Source organism: Hylaeus volcanicus, chromosome 3, assembly GCF_026283585.1.
Source record: "Hylaeus volcanicus isolate JK05 chromosome 3, UHH_iyHylVolc1.0_haploid, whole genome shotgun sequence".
In the NCBI taxonomy this organism is placed as follows: domain Eukaryota; kingdom Metazoa; phylum Arthropoda; class Insecta; order Hymenoptera; family Colletidae; genus Hylaeus; species Hylaeus volcanicus.
Genome location: NC_071978.1, coordinates 16,391,332 through 16,413,090, shown reverse-complemented (window position 1 = coordinate 16,413,090; position 21,759 = coordinate 16,391,332). Strand labels below are relative to the sequence as shown.

The window sequence follows — 21,759 nt, the reverse complement described above, 5'->3', positions numbered from 1 at the left end:
CTCTCTCTCTCTCTCTCTCTCTCTCTCTCTCTCTCTCTCTCTCTCTCGCACTCATTCTTCCTCGCACTCTGTCTCCATCCTTGCCAATCATACACCCGTTTACAAAAATTCGATCTATCACGCTTCCCGATTCGCGCTCTTCAAACATACTCCCATACACACCTGATTACGCGCACCATCTTCGCTACTGGCGCGTAATTCGATCTCACACAATCAAGGCTATAAAAACGATAACACTTTGTAAATCGGCAGAACATTTTGAATAATGTCATTAATAAGAGCACATCGCTGCAATTACGATTCCGACCCCCTGCTCCCTCCCCTCCCCCAGGAACCCTTTAGCAATAACCCATACATCGCATGAAAGGGCCTATCGTATCCTATAATACTAAAAAAAAAAAAACTTGTCGATGTCAGTAATAATTTCCGAGAAAATAACTTGTAACACTTTACGCGGCTCACCTTGTAGAACGTGACGTAGACGACGAGATCCCCTGCATTAGACACCTGATCCATTGGAACGGTTCTCCAGGCGATGGCAGAGGTAAAACTCATGAAGCCCTGGCGCATAGGCTGCGTCAAATAAATCGGAACGAGCTGGCGGACTGGTTGGGAAAATCTGCATTTACACAATTAGGAAAGGATCTTGGTAGAGCAGTGGTGAAAGCCTTCGACACAATCAGTAAAGAGGAAACGGAACCTTCGTGAGTAAATATTAAGGTACTATGTTGTAATGTGTTTGTTCGCTGGTAAATTAGGCCGGATTCTATTAAAAAAAAACGTTCTCCTAGCGTCGCTGGTACGAGGACGGACGTTTGAACCACTCGAAAGGGTCGATTTTTACGAGCGTTTAGGTCTCGGCCCATGGTCTAGGCTCGCGAACACGGAGACTATTCCACGCGAACCTGAATCGAACGCTCAAAAAAATCGACTCTTTCGAGTGGTTCGAAGCGAGACCCCCAATAATACTTCTTTTCACCGAGACCGTAGGCGCCTAGTCGCCTATCTGGGTTCGCTCAAGGGCCTGGGGTCAAACGGGCGATCGACTCATCAGTTTTTGATCAAATCGAATTCTTTATTCTTCATCGTATCAACGTGAACGCGATGCCATTGGATTCTTGGTGTTCTCCCGATTAAAATGATATCTCACGTCGTGTAAATCGAACTATTTTTAACGAAATAACTTTTCAATTATGCAATCAGATTTTGCATATAATTTCGTTAAAAATAGTCCGATTTACGCGATGTGAGATATCATTTTGATCGTAGAAGCATCAGGAATCGATTGAAGTTACTTCCGCAAAGTTCCGATAAAAATGGTCGAGGTTGGTATTTTCAATTCTTCATTACATCCCCTCGTCGACCGCCCGTTGCGATGATGGTGCGTGGACGTTTTCGGGATTCCGTGCTCGTTTAGGTGTTCGCGGCTCGTTGTGCTAGCTCGCTTGAGTCCATCAGACCCTTCTGCGCGAGGAGTTGACACTTTCAAGTGGACGTTGCTCGTGCTCGCCGCCCGAACTTACATACATGGGACCTCACCTTTAGATTATTCTATACATTCGTGTCACTTATTATTCTGCTACTTTGAACTACTTTTGTGTGCCACAATCGATGGCAAAAGTAGTTAAAATTAATTAAAAGTAATTGGAAGACAGTAGTGATTACTTTTTACAATTACTGTCAATGTAACAGCAATTACTTGAAAGTAATTAAAAAAATAATTATACCGTTCAATTACATTTAGGTATTTTTACCTACTTTAGATTTGAGACGCCTTTTAATTACTTTCTGGTCAGTTATAAGTAATTATTAAAAAGTAATTGAATTACTCAGTAATTAAGAATAAGGTATTGCATAATTACTAAAAACAAAGTAATCAAGAATTACTTAAATAATTACTTTCTAATTCCAAAGTAATTATTCCAAATGGTAATACCCGTGTGGAAATTTTGTTAGGGATTCGTAAAGGTCCAAGTTAGTTGTCCCGAATTAATTTCAGGGCCTATTTAGGAAGCCCGTTCAGTTCCCGTAAGGCGGCATAAGGGATTGTCACGCTTTTTTAAACGGTGCCATTAAAGGATGGCTTCTCAGGGCCTTATTATTTCCCGTTTTAATCCCGATTATAGCCCTATCGAGCCCCTGAAACACCCTTACAATAGCCCTGGACACACCATCATTGCATGTAAATTAGAAATTAGTACAACTGAAACTATCATTGCAACCGAAAGGAAGACTCGAAACTTATGTATTAGCTCTACTCCATGTATAAACGTGCAATTAAATAAAACTATTATCGTTCATTATACTATTATAGTAAAACTTTTACCATCATATTCCTGACATTTTTCTGATTAAAATGAGGTCAAACACGATATAATTCGGATGACATTTACCATGCATCTTTTTTTAGTTAGTGTTGCACGAAAATATGATACATAATAAGTTGTTACAAGTAAATATGTTGTGTGTTTTACAATAAAATGTTTCATCGTTGCATTACATTGTTTCACCGACATACCTCGGTGTTTTGCCTATGTTCGACGGGCGTCGGCAAACATCAAAGAATATACGAAACTCGGCGATCGAACTCCTGAACCCCTCAAGAGGTATACCTCCCCCCCCCCCCTCCGCCTCAAGAGGTGTGATTGTTATTCGTTTTCCAACATAAACATTATCATTGATTTCTATGATCAATACCCTGAGTAAACGTTTTCAGGTCCTCACAATTCGTTAAGGCCCTATTAAATTTCATTTTAACGGTTTCTCCATACTCTGACTGTACCACACTGGTTCCCATAATGGTTAACCCATCAAGTCCTTGTTTAAAATTATTGTGAAAATCATTGAGTACCTTGTTTGAACCCCACCGGATCTTACAATGATTCACCTATCCAGCGCTGATTATATTTTAAAATGGAAACCTGTAATTGCCTTGTCGGAACTGTTCGGGAAATAAAGATTGATACGTAAACGAACTCTCCGTTGAAAGGTAAAACGCCAATTTATTGTAAAGCGGCAAGGTCTACAACGATTGATGTCTCTCAGATCGCTCGTGCGTCTTCGAGTTCTACAAATCGAAATCTGATTTCGAAGATACCTCGCACCACCACTTCTTACCCTAGGTGCCACCCCTGTCGGGTCCAAGAGGCGCGCTCATTGGCCCTGGTTTTGGGACCAAGGTCTAATCAGGGCGCCCGGCTCTCACGCGCACCCCAGTCGTCGCGCCCCCGCTAACGGTATCGCGGAGCAAGGGTAGGTGGTCGCTCGGCGTCTCGCGGAAGGCCCCAGGCCACTCATGGGTTTTTCCAAGCCCACGGTATGCTCGACCCCCGAGGCTCGGGACTACGCGAAATTCTAAAGACCTCGTAAACGGTCACCCCTAGATGGATATTGCCGGCAATATCAGCCATCGACTCGAAACAGCCTCGCTTTGCTAGCATGCCGTAAACTATTGTCACCTTTCGCTGTTTCTCCGCATCGCCCGAGGAAGAATAGAGCCTAAATTCTGCCGATACTCGTGTTCTATCCGGAACAGGGACCTTTTAGGGATGTTAAAGCCAGTTCAGGACCCGAATATTATGGAGGTTTCCCTTACTATTTTCCACACGGGTAAATACAAAAGTAATCATTACTTTACAGTTGTGATATGAAGCTACATATTGATTACTGATGCAATCTACCGACAATTGCAAATGGTTAAGGTAGTTGTTTCGAGATAGTGACGTTTAAAAGTGTAATTGAAAACTTTTGTAAAAGTACAGTCTTACTGTACTCACACACACCTATAATAAATCAATGAGTATATCTACACATACATTCGTAATGCTAGAGAAATGATTGTGGCGACAACGCTGACTATATTACTGCGCAATTTCTCTACGTTCAGTTCTAGATTTTAAATAATTATATCTCAGTAACGGCGTAGTCAATAGGCGTTACTTTCTTTTAAATGATTTCGGTTTTTATAACATATCAAATTTTCAGCAAGTTCTTCTATTGCATTTTAATTTAAATTGAAAAAATTCACGTGAAAATCTGTATGTTCCATAAGGGTCTGTGTTAAAATTGTAAAAATTTTGATACCATTTTTCATAAAACTGAGGTGGTCAATTTAAATCGAAATAAGATCGTATGATTCAATTTATTCAAAGAACAATCAAGTGAAATTTTTGTTAATACTCTCCATTAAATAAATCCATGAAACAACTATCTTGAATTTGTATCTCTTCAGTTATAGAACTGATGAAGAATGGTTACTGTAGATCTAATCTAAGCGAACCTAACCATAAAGCAATCTTTATGAACTAGTAACAATTAAAAAAATTTAGAATCATTATTTTATATTTATTGTTAACATTGTAATAATACAATTATTGTTTTAAATATTTCTAAACGCTGTAACAGTTTGTTATTTATGCTGTCTGATAAAATTTTAGCAGAGACATACCTGTTCGGTAGCTGATGTGAATTTATTTGAAATAATCGTGTGGTTTATCAACATATTTAAATTCCACTCTCACTTATGCGTATGGTCGGATCAAAAGACCGTTACCATTCTACGTTTATCACTCATCGCAAAAGATAATACTTTATCAATTACAAAGTAACATTTAATCTAAACAATCTAAAGCGATGATCGATTTTTTCATGATTACAGTTTTCCGATAACTCTCAAACCCAGCAACGTTTATGAAGAAGAAGAAGATCCTTGGATACAAATCGATATTGTTCTCCTCGCAATTTTACTCGGATTGTTAGGAACCCTGATAACATTGATATGTGCTATGCTATTACACAGAATCAGAGAACACTTTCGGAAATCCAAGTACAAGTACGGTTATTACACGACTTGTATTTTATTACCCTTTTTTAGATTATGTAGCAAATACAGCATACAGTATTTTTTAACAACATTTAGAAAAGCATTTAAATGGACAAATCACTGTAAAAGCACTTTTAAGAAAGATATATTTAGAAAATGTTTATAAAGAAACTATGAGATAAATTGTTTTCAAACTTTCAGTATATTTTATATTGCATATAAACAAATAAAAACCGGTATCATAATGTTATTAGTATGGCGTTATACGGTTCTATTTCGCGCGCAAGTGAGCACTGCAAAAAAACATTAGTGATCAGTGAACAACTTTGTGACCACTGATTGCATCTGAAATAAAAAAAAACTAAAGCTTTTCTTTCACTACATAAATACCTGTGGCTACGACTCGACGCAGGATCTTTCTAGTATCTCAAAGAAAAAGAAAATGGCGCGACTTTTATTACACAATTTTAGAATTTAACGGAGAACTGTCATTTTTTTATCAAAAAGATAATAGAAGATATCAATATTTTTTTAACAGCTTCGTCAGGCCACAGAGACAAGGTTTCTGAAGAGAATATGATTTAAATCATATGGATGGAACTTATTGTATTACTCTCAAAAAGCTGTAAACGAGGTTTGAAAGTATCGCTTAAGATTGTAAACGCTTAAGATTACTCCACACATAACGCTGCAACTCTAGCAACTCTAGAGATTTCTTTTTCAAATTTTGACACAATATTCTTGAAATATTGCTTGACATTCTTTTAAGAAATATAAAAAAAAAATTGATTTATAAAAAAATGCTACAGTGGTCTGCCCCTTTAAGTTTAGCGGTCATCGGTGAATGTTTATGTTCTTTCTTGTAGAAAATTAAACCAGAAGGAAACTGGCAGCGAAAACCGAAGTACACAGGAGCAGAAAAACAGGATAATATATAGTACTGAAAGTAGCGATGATATTACTGACACTGCCCACGTAGACAGTGAAACGGAGACAGATTTTCATTAAAATCGGTTCTATTCATCGATTCTCCATTCCTTCGAATATTTTTAAAAATGCTACGTCGATCATTTTACTCCAAGCAGCTTCCACTTCTGGAGAAAATTTCGATTTTAAATCGTTTTTCATCACTTCCATCATCACTCCCTTCAAATCCTGAAATAGGAAGCAATAATAATGTACAATAATGTAACCATATAATATACTATAAATAAAATAAGTGAAAGTAAATTTCTAAAATTCTACGTCTAATTAAGTTTTAAGAAAATATATAATATACATACATATCGACATGTATGTATATGTTACTGTATCTAAAAATAATCTAAACACTAACAATGAGTTAGGGTACTAGCCATATGTGTTCTTGAAAAACATATTGAATTATTTAAAATAATTTGATAGCGGCTTAATACAGTCTTCCATATGGGAGCTACATTTATGTGTACATTGTTACATTTATTTATATTAAAATTACGAAAATTCTATTTGTAAAATGATTAAATAACGTTAAGAAAATGAAAAACTGATGAACATGAAAGTTAGAGATGTTCTCAAAAACTGAATCATCCATGACACACCATGAAACACCAAACACCTCTGACCGCAACAACAAAACAAATTGGCGGACATTTGAAAAATTTGATTAGACATTAATGAAGAATTACTTTAGCTATTACTGTATTAAAATACAAATTTTATGAACATTCTTTTTACAATTGTTTTAAATAAATGCTGTATATGTATAGCACGCATATTTTAAAAAACTGAAAATATTGGTAAACATAGACCCATTCGATCTCTTTAATTAACTGTGCGTAAAAATTCTGACATATTAAAATTGAATGAATGAAAATCATTTAAAATTAACGCTGCATCGAATCACGATGTACTATACTTGGAACGAGGCGGTTGTATTATAGAAGCTTTGCCTGGACAGACATTTTTAGTACCGGACATAGTTCTAAACATCTGAAAAAATTAGAGAATATAGTCTCATTCGTATCCTTTATTTATGTATTTTTAAAAATACTGTCACTTTGAAATTGGCCGAATGAAAATTATTTAAAGATAGCGCAGTCCCATTCTGAACTACTAGAGACGAAGATGTTACTCCTATCATTATTATGTAAAGTATGATTTATTGCAAGGTCTTACAAAAAATAACAAGTTTTAAAAAACTATTAAAAAATTCCTTAAATATGGATGACATGGCAATCAACGTGCTAATTAATCACATAATATAGAATACAGATTTATCCACACAAAATTCAACATTTCAGACTTCTCGAAATTCACACACTTCACAGATGTTTTAAAAGTTACGTAATTTTAAGTAACCTAAAATGAGCGCCGTCCTATCAAAATATTCCGTTTGCTCAGACACTGGGGCTCGAATATGAATGTATTATTCATGTTCATTCCCATTACTTCATCGGTCCTATTGATTCTTGCGGTGATTGAGAACATTAAACAACGAGTACATTAATCTTGAAGCTCTCAGTACGGCTCACCGCGGATTATCGATATCGATACGATACGATTGGAATCGATAAGAACGATAATGGATTACTGTCCATGATTCGATGTACATATTTAAAGCACGTCAATTTTTCGTTACACTAAAGTAATCAAAAGTCTTATAAAAAATAATCAATAATGCACATATTGATAGTTTATACACTTTAACAAATTAATTTAATATTTTTAATACTGTTTTTTAAACCCTCTTCAGAAGAATCCAGTTAATTATTATATTAAATATTTCCCTAATTTGATACTGTTAGTTACTTATTTCTAAAGAGGATCTAAAAACAATGGTTTGAAATACTAAAAAGTATTTCATTCAAGAAGACTTCCCAATTCTGCACGAATTACTTATTATTAGACTGCGGAAGTTTATGCACGATAAATATGTAACATGCATATGCAAAATATGCACGAAAAATATGTAAAATATGCACGAAAAATTTGAATAAAATGTAGTATAGTAAGTAATATATTAGTATGTTACAGAATATTCGCTATGTACACATATATAAAATACTTTTCACAATTATTCTGGTATATTATAATTCGCGTGACAATAAATTATGAGTATTTTTTCCAAGTTTAATGGTGTTAGTTGGTGGCGTTTGTCTGTAAAAATTAATTTATACGCGGAGAATGATCGCTCTACGTCACACGAAGTAATCGGTGCGTATTTAAATTTAGAACAACATTGTTCCGGCACACTTATTGAATTCCCTCGTTATTTAAAATATTAGAAATTTTCGATAATGTAGAAAATCCTTCTTTTACATTTTTTTCTAATCTTTTCACCGCAATCACCAGGAATACTTTTTAGATGTATTATACTAGTCATACGTTCCTCTATTTCACATGAATTACCAGTTTCTTCAATTTTCCTCTTGTGTGTACCGGAATTTATGTATTGGTTTAAATGCGATTTCCTTTCACACTTCACATTTTTATTCCAAATTTTGCAATGAATGCTTCTGTCATCGTTATCATTATTGTCGTTATCGTTAATAACAAAATTGGAATCGTTTTTTATCTAATTTACCATTAATGCTTTTCTACTTTTTTTAACTTTTGGCATTTTTAGAAAATTAAAAGACACTTAAATATATCCACTTCTTCACAGAGATCATATTAATTGCGATAATTGAACTGAAGTGTTCGAATTCGAAATACAAACTGTCACACCTAACGGTCGATTAGCAACACAGGGTTACAGAAATATGGTATCATATGGCCTGTATTTGTGTAAGCACTACACAATTATGATACGAAAGTATGGTGATAGACGAAACTAATTTGTCGAGATAGATATTTCACATAAGCACGATGAATAACATATGCAATATATTATTGCATATATTTTTAAACATAAATATCCAAAATATGCAACATCAAAAATATATTTTTATTGCACTCTAATTTCAAAACAAATTTCTGTCTACGTCCCATTCTTTTAACTATTTCCTATAAAAATATGCATTTGCATAAACTTCCGCATTCTACTTATTATTAATATCATCTATTAATGAAATCGTTTATTATTTGAACATTTTTGTGCATTTCATTAGTGAAGCCGTCGATGAAACTGAGCCAAGAAAATTCGCCATTGGCATGACAGATTGTTGTGTTTGATATACATGTTAAGAGATGCTAGCTTATTAAAGCTGAGGAAAATACAAATTCTGTTATATCAACGTTAAATTGTACAAACGTAATGGAAAGAACTATTGCATCGATCAAAATCTGACGATTATTTGGTTATTTTATCGTTATTAATTGCCTTAAAAGACTCTAGATAAATACAATATCTGATCTATCAAGTTCTTTCATTTCTAATGTCTTTATGGTTATCAGTGATAACTTTTATAACCAAAGAATCTACCTATGCTCTCTGCATATGTCACCTTAGCTATACTTGACGATCAATTTTTCTCGAAATATAAAACACGGCGTCTTCATAAATATGTCACAGATTAAATTTAAAATCGATAAAAGGATAAAAGGATCACGTAGCGCAATCGAATTAAAAATTTTATAACGTATCGTAACGATACTTAATTAAAGAACGTTAAATTCGTCTCTTTCTTGTAATTAAGAATATGGGTAAAAAATTATAATTACCGTTCAAAAAATGACTTGATTTGACCTAAACAAATTTGCTCTTTAATACGAATCGGATTCACGGTAACTTCACATGTAAAATAAAACAAAATTGACTGGACTGATGGAATTCGTGACTCGGAAATATACTTAGCACTTGTTGAATTATTACGAAGCACATGCGCACGCGACAGAAACGATAGACTCCCGCTGGCCGAATCCTAAATGGAAGTGACCGGACTCGCACTGCGTAACACGCGACAGTTATCAGCAAAATCACGAACACACCTTAATTGTGGCCAGAAATCAACACAATGAATTCGTTAATTCGTCGGAGGTAAACCATACAGATATTATAGATAGAGTAGGGGAGCCAGACCTTCGGCTACTACAGCCAAGTAAAGGGAGAAAACCACAGAATTCTACCTGTCTCTGTCTACCATCGCATTTTTACGACATTTTTATATTGACGACAAATAGTTATCGTTTATACTATTAATAGTTACATACAAAAATGTTTTTATACTCTATCTGAATAATATTATTAATAGAAGAAACAACTTTGTTATATAGACTTTGAAAAAAATTCGTAACTTGTACTCATCCTCTTGAAGAATATTGGCACATATGTAGGTGTATGTACATTTTTTTTTTATATTATTTATTTAAACAGGTCGCATTAACATCAAGGTCATCAGCGATCACAAAGATTGAACATATCTAAATTATAATTTTACATTATTGTACTTGAGTGTAATTGTAAATACATTGAGTATAGAACTATATGAAATTGTTTTGAACATAATTACAAAGTGTGATATACATTTATGTTTTTGCGGAATAATAAAACCTCAGTTATGTTTTTGTCATTATTGAGACATACATTTAAACTGTTGGGGATAGCCATATGTCGTCTTTGCGAGGAATAAAGAGGACATTGTAGGAGGAGGTGTTCAACCGAGAGTGGAGTATTACATTGAGAACATAAAGAAGGGGGATTTTGCAAAATCTTGTGTAGGTGGGTGAGATTGGTATGTCCTATGCGGAGTCGAGTGATGACTACCTGATCTCTTCTATTTTCTATAGGGGGACAGTCAGATTAAGAAGGTCTTACCTTACCAAGTATAAACCAGAGGAAGGGGAACTAGTCCACCTTGTATTCCATACTTCTCTAATTAATCTTTTAATTTGTTTGGTCAAATCTTTGTGAGAGGAGGATCGGTTTAAAGGAATTTCTTTAGTAGCCTCCTTAGCTGCAACATCCGCGGTTTCATTACCTAGTATCCCTACATGAGAGGGGATCCAGGAAAAAATGACTTTTTCATTAAAATTTTTGGCATTTATTAAGGCGTTGAAAATGTGGATAATAATGGGATCTTGGTTTCCGGGATTAGCTAAACTTTCCAAGACACTGGCGGAATCGGTGAAAATTATAAATTTTGTATCTCGAACAGAAATAATAAACTCAACCGCCTGTAAAATAGCAAATGCTTCACAGAAAAACACAGAGCAGAAGTCGTGTAGTTTGAACAATTTTCGAAAATTAGGGAACACAATAGAACCTCCACATCCCTCATTAGATTTAGAGCCATCAGTGAAAACATGTATATAATTTTCATACTTTTGGGTGATCTCGCGGAAAATATTTTAGAAGACAATGGGATTAGTGTTATCTTTCAGAAATTTATATAATGATGAATCAATTTTGGGAGAGGGGATAGACCAAAGAGGTTCGGTTAATGAAACAAACGGAAAGAAAGGGGGAAGGATTGAATAGTGTCGCTAACATAAGACTTTAAACGATGAGAAAGAGGTCTAGGGAAGCTAGAGAGAGAGGAGGAGTAGAGGTGATCAAAGTGGTTCATGAAAACCTTAGAGTATGTAGGATTAGTGGGAGTCGATTTCAATTTCGAAGCATAAGTTAGGCAGAGTTGTTTTCTCCTTAAATCTAACGGGATAACCTTACTTGCGGCCAGGATACTAAGCATAGGACTAATTTTGAAAGCACCCAACGCGAGCCTCAGCCCCGTGTTTTGGATAGAGTTTAGAGAGCAGAGGAGTGACTCCTTAGCGGAGCTATAGATCACAGACCCATAGTCCAATTTGGAACGAATAAAGGATTTATAAGTGAGGATTATAAGATCCCTATTTGCACCCCATTTTTGGGTAGAAATCATTTTTATGAGGTTTAGTCTTTGTAAGGATTCATTCTTTAGATGTTTTATATGAGCAGACCAATTTAGTTTTCGATCAAATATTAGACCCAAAATTCTTATTTGAAGAGCCTCCTTAATTTCATGACCAGATAAGGATAGTTTAATACTAAAGGGAATATTATTTAGTCTTGAGAAAAGGATGTATTTGGATTTGCTATTCTAGAACCTAAAACCTGTAACAGAAGATCATTTTTGAATTTTGTTAAGCGTGTCTTGAATGATAAGTTGGGTGGTGTGGACATTTTTTCCACTGGCGAATATAGTAAGGTCATCAGCATAGATACAAAATTTAACCCATTGGGGAATGATTGAGGATATTTCATTTATGGCTACGAGAAAGAAAGTGACGCTTATAATTGATCCCTGAGGAACACCATTTTTGATAGTCACCTTCTGGGATATACTGTTAAGTACTTTAACAGATATGATTTTGTTACTAAGAAAATTTTCAATAATATTCAGAATATTTCCGTCGATACCGAGATTTCGAAGGATATATATAATTTTCTCTCGCCAAACAATGTCGTAGGCTTTTTCTATGTCAAGGACCACAGCTAAGACGTGTTGTTTAGATACGAAGGGGTTGTAAATTGTAGATTCTAAATTAAGGAGGTAGTCACTAGTGCTTCTACGTTTCATAAAGCCGTACTGCTGTGGCGATAGAAAGTTGATCTTATTAAGGAACCATAGAAGTCTTTTGTTTATAATTCTTTCAAAAAGCTTACATATATTGGAAGTGAGCGAGATGGGTCTGTAATTTTCCGCTCTGCAAGGGTCTTTATCAGGTTTATCAGGTTTTATCAGGTTTACAATTGGGATAGTAATAGCTTCTTGCCAAATACTAGGGAAGGTATTGGAAGACTAGATTTCATTGAAAATACCAATTAGAAATTTAAGGGCACATTTAGGAAGATGTACAAGGAAAGAATTAAAAATGCCATCCGGACCTGGACTTGTGTTTTAAAGGTATTTCATACTGCTCTCGATTTCATGAAGTTGGATAGGAGCGTTAAGGGGATGGTTCCCGTTTGTGTTAGGAGAAATGACTATCGAACTTATTTGAGAAGATGATTTGAAATCACAGAAGTCACTAGTGTAGTTACAATCACTAGAGTTTTTAGCAAAGTTTAGGGCTAAGTAATCACCTATATCTTCTAGGGAAGATAGAATTTTATTATCAGAGGAAATGATAGAGGAAAATAAAAGACTTCTTTTGAAGCTATTTATTTTCCTAATTTTATTCCAGTATAGTGAAGGGGGGTCGAAGGATGGATAGAATAAACGAAATTTTTCCAAGATTGCCTTTTACATTCCTTGAAAGTGCGACAGTGCAACTTAACAGTTGTAGGATGGCGTTTGAAGTGGGAAAAGGCTCGCTTATATGCTTTAAGAGATTCCTGGCATAACTCATTCCACCAGGGAACTTGTCTTTTATGAAATTTATTTGATGTTTTAGGTATGGAATTACTAGCAGAATCTAGTATAGTTTTAGTAAAGAAGTGTAGTTTGTCGTCAATGTTAGAAAGTTGTGGAGGGGAAGCACAATTTGTAAGTTTATCTATTTTTTCAGATATTTGAATACTAAATCTGGACCAGTCGGCCTTTTTGAAAAGCCAATGGGTGTCAGGAGTACTTTTAGGGGAAACGAAATTTAGGTTACATAACAATATTGGGAAATGATCGCTACCACAGAGATTCTGATTTGTGGTCCAAGAAAAATAATGAGCTATGGAGGAACTACAGATAGTTAAGTCAATGGGGGGTGAACGATTTAGAGCTATTATTGAAGTGGGTGGATTTATTTGTGTTCAAAATGACCAGGTTGGGGTCATCCAAAAGTCTCTCTATTATACGTCCCTTGGAATCAATTTTGTTGGAACCCCACGTAAAGTGGTGACTATTAAAATCACCAACAAGAACGAGGGGTTTAGGCAATTGGTTTAAAAGATGCTGGATTTCGGAGAGTGAGAAGTCATAGTTAGGTGGTAAGTAAATGTTACATATAGATACATATCCAAAAGAAAATAATACGGAATTAGCTATTGCCTCAAAATCAGTGTTGAGGGGGATTGACTGAAAGGCGATATTATGTTTTATGAAGGTAGCAACACCCCCACTGGCATGTAAGGCGGTTGTGCGAATTTTGTTAAAGGAGCGATACTCTTTGATCGTCGAACAATACATACCCTTAAAGTTTGTTTCTTGAACACAGATGACACTAGGCTTTATGTTATTTATTAATAAATCTAACTGTTCCCTTTGTGTATGAAAACCATTAATGTTCAACTATAAAATTGATTCGGACATTATTCTTTATTCTCTAAAGATGTAGATAATGTTGGGAGATCTTCAGCGGTTTCATCGGAGGTTCCAGCTTCCATGTAATCATCTAATACCCCGGCTTCGATAAGGCTGAGTTTCTTTAAGAGTCGTCTGAATCTGCTCTTCATTACTTTCTCCTTGAGGAAAGGATAGGTGGATCTCAGAGTGTGAGCTATTTTGACCGAGTCTTCACCGTACTCATGGCAAATAGGTTCGATGTTGGCATACCCCTTGAATTTTCAATGAAACTTTTAAGTTGGACGTAGTTAAGATATTTTTTGTTTTTCGTTTCGTCAAGATATTTTTTTACAGATGATAGATGAAGGTCGAGATTTAGTGGTTCCGGTTTAGATTTCTTTTTTAACCGACTTCGAAAAGGAGGAGGTTACTCAATTCGACATGTATATTTTTTTTTCTTTTTTTTTAATGTCTGTTCACCGATTACGCCGAGATGGCTTGACCAATCGGAATAAATCCTGTTTCATCTTGTAGAGCATGTTCCCCCGGTGATCCTGCTGTCAAGACTTTTGCGATTTGTCATTTTTTACCCGTATTTTTACCAAAAAACCGTGATTTTTAGGTATGCTTGCCGATTACGTCGAGATGGCTTCACCAATCAGAATGAAACCTGTTGCATCTTGTCGAATATTTCTTCCAGTTGGTCGCGTAAAAGAATCATTTTGTGATTTGCCAGTTTTTACCTGTTTTTTTTTTTTTTTTTTTTTTTTTAAACAGAAACATTTTGTCTTGCTTCTTACTCCGAGACGGATGGACCAATCAGATTGAAACTTCTTGCATCCGAAAGAGCATTTGCCATTTGGTCCCATAGCAAAACATTTGTCCTTGTCTTATTTTTTACCACTTTATATCACTTTTTATCGCAAAAAGCGTACTATTTCATGTATGTTTGGCCTGTAACCGATGAAATCAATGAAACCCCTTACATTTTGCTGCCGTAGAGGTTTTCGCAATGATCACAGATGCAAAAATTTATGAATTTCTGTATTGTTTATAACTATTGTTATTGGAAAATTCCTATTATATGATGTAACTCGGTGAGGAAATTACCAAGCGCGATGGAACCTTCCGCATTTCATGATACATGAATTCGTGATGTTCCCATTTGCAAAAATTTATGGACACTTTTATTGTTTATAAAACCATTGTTGGTGCGAAATTGCTATGCTCTGGTGCAGCTCGACAAGGAATTTACCAAACGCAATCAATCCTTTCACATGTAGTTGCAGATGTATTCCTGATAATCCCATTTGCAATTATACAGGGTGTCCAAAAAATGTTGGATGTCCTTGAATGGGGTGTTTCCGGGGGGGGGGGTGATTTGAAACAATTTTTTCTTAACGAAAATGTTGTTCGAGGCTTCGTTAAGGAGATATTGACAGAAACCCTCGATCAATATCTCCTTAACGAAGCCTCGAACAACATTTTTGTTAAGAAAAAATTGTTTCAACCCCCCACCCCCCGCCCTCGCGGAACAAGTCTTTTCAAGGACCTCCAACGTTTTTGGGTCATCCTGTATATTGCTCATAACTGTTGTTATTGCATGAAACCTATTGGTTATAGATTGCCACTAAAAAGAGTGAGATAAAATAATTTTTTGGAAAAAAAATTTAACCGACTTCAAAAAAGGTACAGTGAAAAGTATGAAATAATTTCTAGTTAATTTACATGAATACGCACTTGCTCTAGATTTATTTGCTTAAAAGTATGGGAAAATGCAGTGAAAAGTGTGAAATAATGTCTATTTAAATTGCATTGTTATTCACCATCGTTTGATGAATTTGGTTAAATTATTAAATACATCATATTAAATGCAATGCACCTTTTTCGGAGGCGGCGCAGATGTAAAAATTTTTTAATTCTGGTTTGGGTTAGCTTTTGGTAGAGGCGATGTTTAATTTTGAGAGATGATCTTCCAATACTTTATCTGGAATAATGGGGCAAACATTGGATAAAATGACTCTCTTGAATTTCGAAATTAATTTGCAGATTTGCAGCGCCTTATTGTCAATGATAATAACTTGTTTTGATTCCGTGAGTTTGTTTACTATTGAAGTATTTGCCAAATACATGGAGATTCTGTTTAATGACATTTTGGACACAAATCTAATATCAGAAGGGTTAATCAGTGATCCGATCGCTTTAACGTAGTCCTTGATGGGTGTGTCTTCCAAGGCGTCGATGACAATGGCTTGTTCTCTTGTGGGATAGACTGAAGTTTGGACAGCAGCCGCATAATTGGGAGCTTGAGATGAAGATGGTTTATGGTGAGATGAGATCGTTGAATTTAAAGGTTCCATCCGACTCCTGTAGTCAGAAGTCGTTGGAGAGGGTGCATAACGCACCCTTTGGTGTGACGAAAGATGCGTTAAAGAACACAAAAATTCCACTATATGTATAATGAAATAATACACTTTTCACTATACTGAACTGAAATATACACGTAACACGTGGCCGCACGCTCGAGAGCTACGACGCCGCGACGTAGACGTAAAACGAAAACGTAAACACGTCTTGTCACTGCGACGCGGTCGAACTGTGAATCTGTATGTACTGTTGGAAATCCTACTTATATTTTTCTCCTATCATACATCGCCTAGCTAACACAGTATTTTCCTTTGCCTTCTCCACTTCCTAAAACCTTAACTTTCACTTTTCCATGAGGTCTCTGTCCGTCAAGAACCCATCAATTTCCCACCCCCAAAAACCTTTTTTCCACGCCAACCGACCTCGCTCACGGTCGCCTACGACCAATTCTTCAGATCATTCCGGGCAGTCAATCGAGCTACTCTAAGCATATTTTAATTGTTAGAAACCAAGAGTAAGAAGTAAAAGTGTTAAATAAATAATTTGTTAAGATTATTCCTTTTCACTTCGATCTGGTTCTCCAACAGTACATTATATGTACATACAATGATAGCAGTAATTTAAGGTCATATGTTTTGTCCCTCCGACAGAAAGTTAAACCAAGTTTGGTAATTTTGAATGTAAGTAATTTTTAATTTTGCGCCGCCTCCGAAAAGTGTACCTTTGTACCAAAAACCTAGCTTTTCAGGAGACGAAAAACACTAACCATTTGTATTTCCCACTCGATTGTCAATGTAAATGTTATCTATTCGTATTTCTTGTTATCAAAATCGACTAAGATAACAATAGATAACAAACCCTAAAAAACAATACTCTATGGCTGTAATCAAGGTAATCGCGTCTCCGGTCTTCCGCAAAGTTTACTGTGATTATTTTCTCTCCGAGAAAGTTGTCAGTTGTGTTTCCTTATATTTTTTACAGTTTTATCGCATTTTTTTTTTACTTTCTTCGTGTCGTCGATCTTTTTTTTACAAAATTTTTTTTTTAACACTTCCAGTGCTCCAAATTCAGTTCTGTTTCCACAGAACTGTTCAGAATCGCTTAAATTGTAATAACAAAAGAATGAAACAGTGATTTTTTTCATTTTTTGATGTTTCAAACCCCTTAACGCAGATTATATAAGTATTAGGCATAACCATCGAGTAAAATTGCTATAACTTTTGCGTTGACAATGAGATCGACGCAAACCGCATTAAGCTTTCAGTGCAAACTCGGACTGATACTAGCGACATCAACTGTATGATGCAGATATTACAGACTAGAGGTAGATACAAATTTTTTATTATAAAATGATACATGAAACTTTAAACGCGTTTTTCTCGATATTATGTTTCTCAAACTGTTCGGAAACAACTTGAACAGATGATCATGATCAATTCATTTGAAATTTTTTGTGTAATGAACAATTTCTCAAATTTTTCCCCTAAAAATAAAATTCTTTTTAAACGTGGATAATTTTGACAAACAAAAAAAATGTTCACACATAAATCAAGCGCAAAGTTTAAACGCCATTATTGAAAAGCGCTACGAACTTTTTTTTAATTCGATATTTCGTGCACAGCTTACAAATAGAATCTCCAAATCAATTGCAACACATGCTGTAATAATTTGTTGTATCAACACTTACCTACTAATATGTAGGACGAGCAAAATCAAAGATCTCAGAAGCAGTAAGTCTTACACCAATTATAATATATTGTAATATTTTGGTTTCCAAAATAAAAAATTGGTTATACCATTTAAAAAGAAACAGAATTACATCCTAAATCTCCTCTACACCTCCATCTGTAGTAAAATCATTAATTGGAATTCATTAATTCCATATTATGTCTCTGTTCAAACCATAAAACTTTTGTGCGAAACGTATTGTTTGAAATAACAAAAATATTCAAATGATCAGAGTTCTTAGGACACACTGTCTACATAATGTCTAATACATGACGTTACCATTACCGACACATATAATCTGTAACATCACATTTTAGAAACAAGAAATCTATCCACTATTGATAACATGCTTTTGCAACTCTTGACAATTTTTATACTTTTTTTTTAAATTAGTTTACAGTTGTGTCAATCACTTAAATCAGTTACTAGCAACTCCTTGTTCGATTTGGTATATTTCGTATTGCAAATAAAATGATTATTTCAATTAATGGAAGGAAATTTAGGGAGACAACCGATGAAAATATGTTGGAATAAAACTAGATACACGAGTCTCTCATGAGTCAAATTGATAACCGCGCTTATCGTTAAATTTCTCAATTTTATCTAAATTTTATAGAAACAATTTTTAACATCGTGATCATACTTTAATATTTATTTCATGGAGTTGATGAATTTTGCTTTCGAGAGGGTCGTACGTTCATAGGCTGACGACTATACTTCAAACGTTAACTATTAATGGAATATATGTATTATTTATGTGTACATAAATTTAATTAATTTTCTACAGTAAATGCGTATGTTAAATATTCTCGAAATATTGAATTGAAATAAAATATATTAAGGTAGATAAAAGAGCATAACCTCGTAATGATACGCAGAAAGTCATCATGATTATTGAGCAGGAATTGGCTAATCGTATTCCTTTTTGCTAATTAAAATACATTGATCTTTAGATTTACATCAGTAGTCCCACTTCAATTCATAAGTAATTTCTAGATATGTATCTACTATTATGATAATGAATTTCTTCAACAATGGACATCTATTTCAGTGAGTAATTGTACTCGATAAGGATCGACATCGGCAGCTCATCTCTTTGCGTCATTAATCTAATCGAGCGTTTCTATCAGATAAATATAGATAAAATCTTGTCACGCATAATTGCACAATATGGTATTGCAACATATTTGGAAACAATGAAAGAATAATCTTGGCAAAGGTATCTCCAAAATCTACAGGGTGTCTCAGAACTCCTGTAAGAACTGGAAATGGGAGGTAGCTGAGACGATTCTGAACAACAATTTCCTTTGCAAAAATGTCGATGGGGGCTTCATTTTTGAATTATTAACGAAAAACATCGACCAATCGCAACGCCCGATTAGCGCGCGATTAGCCTCGAGAGCATAAGCTCGAGCCAGGACTGGCTGGTTACGCTAGGTCGTGCTAATTGGGCGCTGTGATTGGTCGGTGTTTTTCGTTAATAATTCAAAAATGAAGCCCCCACCGACATTTTTGCAAAGGAAATTGTTGTTCAGATTCGTGTCAGCTACCCCCCATTTCCGGTTCTTACAGGAATTCTGGGACACCCTGTATAAATTACATGTTATTTAATATTGAGTAGCAATAATAAGGCTAGAAATATAGGTGATTATTATCAAGAAAATGTTGTCCGAGTTACTGCGTTCGCTATTGCTCTGACTATGAAACAATCATAGGACAAGAAGGAATCATTTATTGATGTAATGTTAATATATTCTAAAGTAAAAAGTGTAATTAAATTCACCATGGTAAAGATTGCATAAACTTACAATGAATTCTTGTCTACCTTGACCTCTTCTGCCATGTTTTTGACCAGTGGATTGTAAGATCGTTTCCATCAGAGCAATGTCGTCCAGGGCATTAAAAGCATTGCTTAAAGTGCTCATGATAAATTGACAATGCGCTTTGAACTTCATATTAGCTGACAGTTCATCCAGTGGTATATCTTTGAACGCTGGAAACACTTTGTGATACTGTGGGTACTGCTTGAAGTAACTGAAACAAACCTTATATATTTACATGTGAAGTTGGTTTTGCACTCCAAAAATATCTTCTTCGATGTATGTATTCAAATCTCATTAAATTTTTACATGAAAAGGGATCTCTCACAGTCTTGAATAATAATATAATATTTTCTTCTTTTATCTACTGTTAGCTTAAATGAATTTCCACTTGATTTGTATAAGTAATAACATTCACAATTGAACATGAATTTTGAACACACTTGAAAGAAAAGAAAAACACGCATGTCCATCATTATATGCTACATTATGGATACGTATATTAGGAAAATACTTATATTAAAGAAATATAAAGGCACTCACGAGAGAAGTACATTTTAAACAAATGTAATCAGTAATAATCAGAAACGTAGCTAAATATTACACTTCTGAACGTTGACAATTAATTAAACAATAGCACTAGCCGCGGATGTTTATGTAAAATCATATTTCTACAGGTATGGATAAAGAAATTAAATTTAAATAAAAGTATCTCTAAACAGTATAACATGTAGATTATTATTTATATTTTATATATTTTTGAAATTGTGCACATCCTTGTACATTTTAGAATATTTCCAGTTAGCATAACTGCATAAACTTCCACAGGCTAAATATCACTTAATAACGATGACAGAGGGATATTCTTTTACTGCAATAATTGAACCAACGATATTAAAGATTCTACAATAACAATTTCATCGAATACACTAAAACCTAAACCATAGTGACTGAATGACATTCATTTTCCTTAGTTATACTTACATTATAATATTCTACATTAGTACATTATATTACATATGGTGTCTGGTAAGTAGTAGTAGATACAAGTGGTAATACAATTATTCGAGAAAATTCATTAAAAAAATTCTTCGATTACGCGTGATGTCACGTCACTGTCTGACTCGTCTGCGTCTGTCCATTGCTCACCGTTTCTACTTACTTTGGTATCTAATAATACAGTATAAGCATCGATGAGAGTATGTTATTATTTGTTTCATCTGGTTCTAACTAATTACAAATTATATTATTCACAATGTGCATAAATTATCGTTCAAAAGAAATTATTTTTTAAATAAATGTGTTATTTCTCATCTACTTAGTACGTATCCATTGAAAAATAATTTTTTCTCTCTATAAAAATAATCAGGTCTGAAGCAATTAAATTACGTCAATCAGTTCATTGTCAGGTTTAAACAAAGAGATTATATAGATAGAGTAGAAGAGTCATAAGAGCCTCTGTAAGTGGAAACGTAAGATGTGAAGAACGAGAGAACAAATCGCGAGAATATTTCTGTTTCTAACTACGTTTGCGTGCGCATCAAAATTTCAAGATCTGGAAATATAACATTTCTCCTCACTTTGTTGTCTCTCCTGCCAAAGTTTCTTGTTGTTGTTACATATGCATTGTTAGAGAAGTACAGAAGTGCACGCAATTATTTTTTTCTTACTATTCGCGTTACATCTTTTCGTCTGGCTTGCCTATTCTACACTGCTTCAACACAATTAGCGGGACAGTTTTTCAAACCGTCGTAACTATGGGAGTTTTCAACCGATTGAAATGAAACTGCGTGAGGAGTACTTTTGAAGTGTCCCCTAGGCGTGTGTAAAGTTGCATTGGCGAGGGTTGACGCGAAGGGGTTAATTCACCCCCCTAAAGGGGAGGGTGTAGAAAAACGCCTCT

The 21,759-nt window shown here is 34.8% G+C and overlaps 3 protein-coding genes across 6 annotated transcripts in view; 2 read left to right on the top strand and 1 right to left on the bottom strand.

The window, feature by feature from the left end:
* Window positions 1-708, top strand: part of LOC128873595 (uncharacterized) — a 5,694-nt gene extending 4,986 nt beyond the window's left edge. The window contains exon 6 of the mRNA XM_054117286.1: window positions 470-708. Within this exon, the coding sequence (XP_053973261.1) occupies window positions 470-708 (239 nt within the window). The remainder of the gene's footprint in view (window positions 1-469) is intronic.
* Window positions 709-4,341: 3,633 nt separating this feature from the next.
* The window catches only part of LOC128874459 (cytoglobin-1-like), a 21,669-nt gene continuing 4,251 nt past the window's right edge, over window positions 4,342-21,759 (bottom strand). For 3 of the 4 annotated variants that reach the window (XM_054119265.1, XM_054119266.1, XM_054119267.1), the window contains exons 4-5: window positions 19,845-20,070; window positions 4,342-5,977 (exon numbers count right to left, since the gene is read on the bottom strand). In XM_054119265.1, coding sequence (XP_053975240.1) covers window positions 5,843-5,977; window positions 19,845-20,070 — 361 coding nt within the window. In that variant the 3' untranslated portion in view covers window positions 4,342-5,842. The remainder of the gene's footprint in view (window positions 5,978-19,844; window positions 20,071-21,759) is intronic. The other variant, XR_008456644.1, reaches the window with a different exon arrangement.
* The window catches only part of LOC128874457 (facilitated trehalose transporter Tret1-like), a 34,015-nt gene continuing 32,372 nt past the window's right edge, over window positions 20,117-21,759 (top strand). The window contains exon 1 of the mRNA XM_054119261.1: window positions 20,117-20,135. The gene's annotated coding sequence lies outside the window, so the exon portion shown is untranslated. The remainder of the gene's footprint in view (window positions 20,136-21,759) is intronic.